Below are 7,951 nucleotides of genomic sequence, written 5' to 3'. Positions count from 1 at the left end.
GTGGATGGCCCATATACTTCCACATTTATGCATTTTAACGTTTTGTCGCTTTCCTTTGATGATTTCAAAACGAAGAATACAACCGAGGGTAGGTATGTTTGGTAAGAAAAAGCTATTTTTCTCTTTTTTGGAGAATATCTGATAAACTGGAAGCCTAAGAAAAAAGTCAAAAGTAGAAAACTCTTTGGAAGCTGAGAACCCTTGTTTGGTAACCTGCTTGTGAAAACGAGAGAACTCGAACTAGAGCTTAGGCAAAGAGAGCTTGAGAGAGGAGATATCACAAGGTTAGGGAAATAAAATGGGGACGAGGTTGGCCTTGTATTTTACCATCTTTCTGAAAAATCATCAGAATCCACTACAATTTTCCTCAAAAATGGGGAAAAGCATGGAAACATAAAGATGTAGAGCTTCACGTTTCCATACTTTTCACCATTCTCGAACAGTGATAAGTGTAGTTCCTGAGAAAACATGTCATTTTCTCATATTTTCACAGTTACCAAACAGGACATTGCATTCCTTACATTGGCAAAATTCTCGAACCGAACAACAATATGGATTAGCTAGTAAAAAAAAAAGTAAAGCAACCATAGCCATAAAGGAGATGCATGTTAAAGGAATATATCCCATTTATTGGCTTTCTTAGTTGTCACCATAGAAAGAGGCCCATGATCCATATATGTGGTATGGTGAAAAATATCAGTATTAAATGCAAATTATTATCATATATAACTTTGGCTTTATCATAGAGTATTCTCTTTTGCAGCTGCTTGAAAGGCTCTCAGAAAGACCTGAGGTGGTTGGCCTCCATTTAACCTGTACTTGCCATTAATCTGCAAAAAGAAGAATACGAACATTGAAGGGACAATTCCATTTACAGATGCTCTAAGTACAAGAAACCGAAGTCCAATTTGTAACTTAAACAAGACTGAGCTCACCAAAAAGTTTGGAACTCCTGAAATGGCAGCAGAATACTTGTTTAGGCCCTCATTGACCTTCAACAAACAATTGAATCAAGTCAAAATCCAAGTAAAATCAGGTGAAAGCTGAGCATGTACAGGCAAAAATGGTTTGCACAGGTGTGAACGTGATAAACTTTGTGCTCAAATGAGATATCTTACAATAACTTACCATATACCAAAAAATAGTAGATGTCTCACTAATCAGTAAACTAAACATAAAAAAATGAACAAATGTGTAGATATTAGACAATGTATAAGGAAATTTATGGCTTTATTAGAAATTTGATGTCTGCAAAAGGGGACTAGAGTCTAGCACCTTTGGAGTCCTTGTAGCACACCCAAACTTATTGTTTGTTTGTGTGTGTGTGTGTGTGTGTGTGTGAGTGAGAGAGAGAGAGAGAGAGATTTATATTTATATATATTGAGTGATTCCAAATTCCAATCTGGAATATCAGTAATTAATTCTAGATTTCATTGCTTATCATCCAATAGATTGAGTAATCGGTGGTTCAATCAAGCAAATAGCTGATAATGCAACTATAGATTGGACTGTTGGAGTATTGAAACATACCTCTTCAAGGCACTTGTTTGGGTCATCAAGCAACTCCCGTGCTCCCTCAACACCAACCTTATTTGCTGCTTCCAAGAGAACTTGCCTGCATCAGCAATAAGAAGTTTCTCTTTCTTGAATCAAAATTGCTTAAACTGTTCTACAATAATAACTTTAAGCATCATGAAGCATATTGTAGAAATACGTTTAGCATCTTCGTAAGCATATCTTTGAAACATAGCATGAACATACCCAATATAATAGGGGAAAAAATAGCCGGGTGATTGATAAGATTTTAATTATCTGGTTCCATGTGAATTAGTCACTGGAACTTGCATACCAATAGGCCATAACACAAAAAAACAGACATGAGGTCTTCATAGACCAAGAAAAAATTAGGAGAGAAACACAAATAACCTCAACTTTCAAAATAGTTCAAATAACTTCCACAAACTAAATTTCTAATATTAGTCATCCTTTCTGCCTTTAGTTGTATTAGAACAGGGGTATCCATCATATCCTCTGCATGTTGAACCACAATTCCAGAGCCTTCAAGGGAAAAAAGGAAGGTAATTTAGAAAAGATGCACAAGAAGTGAGGTTAATGGCATATGAAATTATAGTCTGACAATCAGTGATGATGATGCCTGAAAAATACACATACCAAGAATCTAATAAGATGGTTACAGTTCAACAACTTGGGACATTCTAAAAACCAAAACTTGACTTGGGACTCAGTCCCAAAGAGACTTCTTATATGACAAAATATAAAATATATAAAATATCTACAGAAATAAAAAAAGATCATGAAGATATCTACAGAGAAGATTTATACAAAGAAAAACAAAAGTTTATGATATTTTAACATATTAGAAACATTTTTTTACAAAAAAAAAATGTTCTTAGAAAAAGTTAGCAAAGCATAATTCAAACTCAAAAGGTTTCTTACTAGTTATACAAAACCGTATACAGATCAAAGCCCAACCAATTTCAAATGCCTTTTGGTTAGCAGTGATTCTGATAAAAAACCCTAGTCCTGTAACAAACCCCACAAGTAAACATTTAGAAGCACAAATCGTTATCTTTTGGCTTTTAAATTTAATACATCAAATACTTCATTTGTTTCCAAATCTCTTTTATCTTTTTCCTTTTTCTCCTTTATGTTCCTTTTAAACTTTTTCTAAAGTTTTTCGAAGCACACAAGCCATCAGCACTATAACTTACCGATTGCCTATGTATTTGCCCTGGCAGAAATAGTTGAGAAGCAACTCTTGTACAAGAGCATTTTGCTTGTTGACTCCTTGATGCCCAGCAAATTCTATGAGCCTATGACTATCCAATGTACTCCCCCTGCATGAATCCCCCATTACTTTTTACTTCAGAAAAGTGAAGTTCCTTACAGTTGAACAAAATAAAGAGGAAGAAGAAAAAGAATAAGAAAACTGCAGTCCTTCCCAATTGTGATGCAAATTAATAAGTAAAAAGGAATGAAATTTACTCACGTTAACCCAGAAGTGTTATATTCAAACCCAAGGTCCTGAAATACCTGGAAGACATGTTATTCAAATTAGAAATGCATGTAAGCGTGTGTGGCAAGGAATAAGTGTAGGGAAAATTATAGTTCAGGGCCTGGGGCATGTAGATATGATATGCAATGGCCCAAAACCCCTTAACTATAAGCAAGCACCTGGATTGGTCAAGCCATTTTTGGTTTTATTGTTTTAAGTAAACATTCTACCTTCCCAAATCTGGTACTTGATATAACAGGCCATAGTTGTTTTCAATGAAAATATAGTCCAATACTTCAAATGCTAAATTTGAAAATATTGTCCAATACTTCAAACACTGAATTGGGACAAGGCAGAACAGTGAAACACATCTCTAAGAATGCACTTTAACTCTGGCCTCCGAAGTTCGGTGTTTGAAGTTTTAGATGTCTGATGTCTCATTAAAGAAAAATGTCCTTTTCTTTTTTCTTTTTTTTTCCAAATATCAGACTGGGGTAGGGGTATAGCAATTAAAACCACAAAAAAAAAAAAAAAAAAAAAAAAAAAAAAAGGGAAGAAAATTCACCGGTTTAGGCACCTATTATAGTTATGAGCTTAAGGGAACCAGCAGATTATATGCAGGTTTCCTAGGTGCTGTTGCATATTTTCTTAAAAGAATATTCTGTGAAAATGTATCCCACAATGGTGTACCTTTGACATGCGAGACCTCATTTGTTTCCACGGTTCTGCCCCAAATTTATTTTCATAGAAATCCATCACTTTAATTCCTTCTTTTGGTGCATTAGGTTCAAGCAAAAATGGATGCCATCTAACCTGCAAAAGAAAAAAAGTGACTTAAGGCACTCTGTAAATAGCCAGGTAGAAAGATAACTATACCACAATCCAAAGAAGGATGGTAATGGTACTTAAAAGAGGTATCCACCATTTGCCCCTGATGATAGACAATGGAGATTTCCCCTAACCAGTGTTTCAAAAAATACCAGGCAGGCCCTAGGGGGTGGGGCCCAGGGCCTAGGGCGGCACCTAGGGATCTGGGTGGCCTAGGTTCAAAGGGGTGTCTAGGATCCTGTTTTAAGTCCAGATTTTGTATAAAAAATGTATCAATAAAATGCATATCCATTTAATTTTTATAATCCAAACAAGAAACACCAAAAATGCCCCACACGATGGGTATTTTGCACCCTAGTTAGGGCCCCAGATGGGCACCCAGGGACAGCCTGCCTAGGTGGAGTCTTAGGTGGGCGCCTAGGGACAGCCCACTTAATTGGTCCACCCAAGCTTGGGCGATGTGCCCAAGCCCCCCTAGCCTGCCTAGATGCTAAGCAGACCGCTTTGAAACTATACACCCAACTACAGTTAAATCCACCATCTATCTGCCAAATGGATGGTGATGCCCAGTGTTTTAAAATGTGGGATGCGACCAAAAGCGTTGGGGGTCTGATGCGGCTCGTTGTGGTCCGGATGCAGGTGCATCACGACGATGCAGTCAATAAATATAAAAAATTTTAAAAAATCTAAAAAAAAAATATGGAGGTGATAGATGTGATAGTAGGTATTTAGATTATTCATTAACTCCACAAGTATTAGCTGTCGAAGATTCTGTATCCATTATCCCTTGACAGAAACTAGAAACTTGAAACTAACTTCATAAAACATGCAACAATCAACAACCATAGGCACAAATCTGCAACCAAAAACTCTAAAGTTACAAATTTTATAAACTCTTTAATCTTGAAAAGAGTCCATGAAGTTCTTCGACTCGAATTATATACTTTTTATAAACTTTATAAATTTATAAAAATGTAACTTTACTTTATCAGAGCATGTTGAAGATCAATAAATTTTATAAACTCATTAATTTGTAACTTCCTTGTATTAGTCCATGAAACTCTTTGAAGTTACAAACTTTATTTGAAAAGTATTGGGAAAAGTTCATCGATTTGTAACTTTTAATCTTCATGGACTTTTAGCTTGTAGTATCTTGTATTACAAATCAAAGAACTTCAACAAATAAAATTTCTGCTTAAAATTTTTTTCGATTCAATCGATCCAATAAAAGCCATAAATGTGGTTGTAACATGTTGTTTGGGTGGTTTACTACCCCAAACCCTTTCCCCCGATTTTCAAAGTTCAAAATGACCTTATTGCCCTACTCGAGGGGTAAAGTTTTGAAAAAAATGGCATACAGATTATGCGGCCTGATGTAGTCGATGCGGGATGTGGCTCTGATTCGGAGGGATGCAGCTCTGATGCGGGTGCATCTCTCCAAAACACATATGCGGTAAAGTGCGATGCGCTGGGTGGCGCGTTGCACCTGATGCAGATGCATTTTAAAACACTGGTGATGCCCCATCTGGTTACTGCATACCATACTCCATAGCATTAGGGCATACTTTTGCATTAAGATTAAAAATTGTTCATACGGGAGCTGACCTCAAAATTATAGAGATCCTTTGTTGAGTCCATAGCCTTATTGAGGTTCTGCTTCCCCACAAAGCACCATGGACACACAGTATCAGAGCTCACATCTATACGAATGTGCTTCTTTCCACTGTTTTGAGCCAATGATTGATCCATGAATACAATATTTCTGTCTCAGCAAACCACAAAGTTTAGATTAAAGATAAGAGATCTAGTAGGAAGAAAATGAAAAGGATGTAATTGTATCATTACATTCAAACATGCATGAACTAGCAACACTGGTTTCTTACTGCTGTGAAAACCATTTAAAATATGGACATAACAGCAACATAGAGTTTTAAAATCTGGACAATTTCTTCTCATTTCATTTGATCAGACTAGCAAATGACAAAATGGACAGGAAATTGTCTTGCCCTTGAAGTTCCATAACGGATATTACATGATATATAAAATATGGGTATCAGAGCTACTTAAAATTATTAAAATATGGGTTTTGTTCCCATTTCATTCGATCAGATCTAGTAACGGGCACAGTGGACTGGGTTTCTTTCTTATAATTGAAGAACCATAATGGAAATCACTGATCATAAATAGTATGATCAAAAGCCATCAGGTGTTTCTCATTAACCATAATTTAAAACGTTCTAATTTATACAAAGGTTCAAGAACTAAGCATGAGCTTGGGACTCAGGCCTTGTCCGAGCCTGGTAACTCAGGCGAGTCCCACCAGCCTTACCCAAGTATTGTATGGGGCCAAGAAATGCCCTAAATATATAGATAAGTTGTTAAAAATAAAATAAAAATAATAAAAACTAAAAGATGAATAAAATATATAAATGATGGATTTAGAAATCATCGATCACTGATTTATACAATATAATGTCCAATGACTGTATGGCAGTGTAAACGTTTGTGATTCTGAACATTGAGTCAAGAACCCCATCCCGCAAGAAGTAGAAAGTTAGAAAGAACATATTGCAGAAGAAAAATGACGAGTCGAGAAATTTTAACCCGTCATTTCCTTCGGCATAAATGAAAATTTAAAAAATTTGCATATTCTCTATGGATTGATTATAATTAGATCAATTTTAGATAGAGTTTCCAGTTCCTTTTTTTTCTTTTTGCGGGCATTTTTTATGGGTGCCCAGGTTAAAGCAGACTCATTATGATAAAATCAATTATCTTTCAGGAGAGGTTGAAGCTTTCTTCCCATTTTTTCCCTTAACATGAAAAAAAATAATCAGGATTAATGCTACATAATTTCAGTTTAAAGGAAAGATGATATAATTTTGGCTTCCAGATTGATTGAGTTATCCAAGTTATTCAAAGGTCAAATAATAATTTTTTTTGCAAACTAACAAAAATTCAAGAATCTTAAAATGGAAAAACCAGCACCAATTTGACATATATTCTTGAAATTTAGTCTAGCTTGAGACAAAATCTCTGAATTACACGCCTTCTAAAAAGAATTTTAGGATACAAATTATTCAAAAGCAAATTCAGTAAAATATTCCATGAATTTCCAATGTATTTTTCTACTAAAATCTCATCTATTGGGGATAACATCTTCTAAAACCCCTCTAACTCACTGTTTCAGTCTCGACAAAATTGAACCACAAAACCAGAATAAGTATGCCCAAAATCCTTAACAAATGTTAGCATGTTACAGCTATCAAATGAAAAAAGTGGCATGCTATCAAACGACACAGCATTCAAATACAGACCCAAGACCAAATTCAGGAAAAGTAAAAAAAAACACTAAAAGCTGGCAAAAAATCAGTGTTTTCATTGTATGGAAAAGAGAAAGGGCGTACCTTCGAATTGCAGGAATTGAGAGGGGCTTGTTGTATTTTAAGATGCTAATAGTGGAAAATATTTCTTTGCATTTTAACCAAGGAGCTGGAAATTGACTCGAAAGGACATGGTCTGGGAGGCCGAAATGTACTGAAATTGAGGCGGTGAATATCAGCAGATTTCGCCGAGTTTTGACAAAACTTGCCAAAAATTTGTTAAAATTTATTTTCATTGAGCTTAGTCAATGGAATAATTGTGGCCATCCAATTTCGCATCCAATGAACACGAATCATGTGACCGTCTAATTCTATACTTTACCGGGTCGACCGCGACCACCTCGTCCCTTTCCCGTTTGGGAAAATTACGTCTTGGCCGTTTATTTTATCGTTATAACAAAAACGCTTAAAAATATATATCATTTACGCACGACAGACCTTTCATATTCTTTTTATTTTTTTAATTTTACTTTCATCTCATGTTTCAAACATCATACAACTTGTGTTAAGATTTAAATGCAGACGCATAAAAGAAAGAATAATAAAAAAAACAATAGAGGAAAAAAAAAGCCAATATATGAAACATCTGCTCTACAATACAAATTGTCCCGTTCCATCTTTTTGACATTAAATGGCCTATGAATATAAAACATTACAAAAATAAAAATTAACAAGCAGTCCATAGCAAATTCTGACAAAAAAATAAACACAAAGGGGTTAGTCT

The 7,951-nt window shown here is 35.2% G+C and overlaps 1 protein-coding gene across 2 annotated transcripts; it reads right to left on the bottom strand.

The window, feature by feature from the left end:
- Positions 1-608: 608 nt before the first annotated feature.
- Positions 609-7,300, bottom strand: LOC18446167 (Thioredoxin superfamily protein). 2 transcript variants are annotated; one of them, XM_006856292.4, is made up of 8 exons: positions 7,252-7,300; positions 5,450-5,606; positions 3,707-3,829; positions 3,011-3,054; positions 2,733-2,858; positions 1,531-1,615; positions 936-992; positions 609-830 (listed from the first exon to the last, which is right to left on the bottom strand). In XM_006856292.4, the coding sequence occupies exons 2-8, from the start codon at positions 5,591-5,593 to the stop codon at positions 741-743; spliced, it is 669 nt and encodes a 222-aa protein (XP_006856354.2). In that variant the 5' UTR covers positions 5,594-5,606; positions 7,252-7,300; the 3' UTR covers positions 609-740. The 2 variants fall into 2 exon arrangements, with proteins under 2 accessions (XP_006856354.2, XP_088706269.1); XM_088850143.1 differs by lacking the exon at positions 7,252-7,300 and adding an exon at positions 7,027-7,132.
- Positions 7,301-7,951: the final 651 nt, after the last annotated feature.

This window comes from Amborella trichopoda, chromosome 10, assembly GCF_054954075.1.
Source record: "Amborella trichopoda isolate Santa Cruz 75 chromosome 10, AtrichopodaSantaCruz75HAP2 v2.0, whole genome shotgun sequence".
In the NCBI taxonomy this organism is placed as follows: Eukaryota; Viridiplantae; Streptophyta; class Magnoliopsida; order Amborellales; family Amborellaceae; genus Amborella; species Amborella trichopoda.
The sequence above is the reverse complement of the archived record's forward strand: the minus strand, read 5'-3'. Positions and strand labels throughout refer to the sequence as shown.

Bases quoted from the DNA above. Each gene is read 5' to 3' on its own strand.
- LOC18446167 (XM_006856292.4), bottom strand. From the start codon at position 5,593: ATGGATCAATCATTGGCTCAAAACAGTGGAAAGAAGCACATTCGTATA. The intron at 3,055-3,706 runs GTACACCATTGT...CATGTCTTCCAG, and splicing joins TGAGGTCTCGCATGTCAAAG to GTATTTCAGGACCTTGGGTT. The intron at 993-1,530 runs GTATGTTTCAAT...TGTTTGTTGAAG, and splicing joins CAAACAAGTGCCTTGAAGAG to GTCAATGAGGGCCTAAACAA.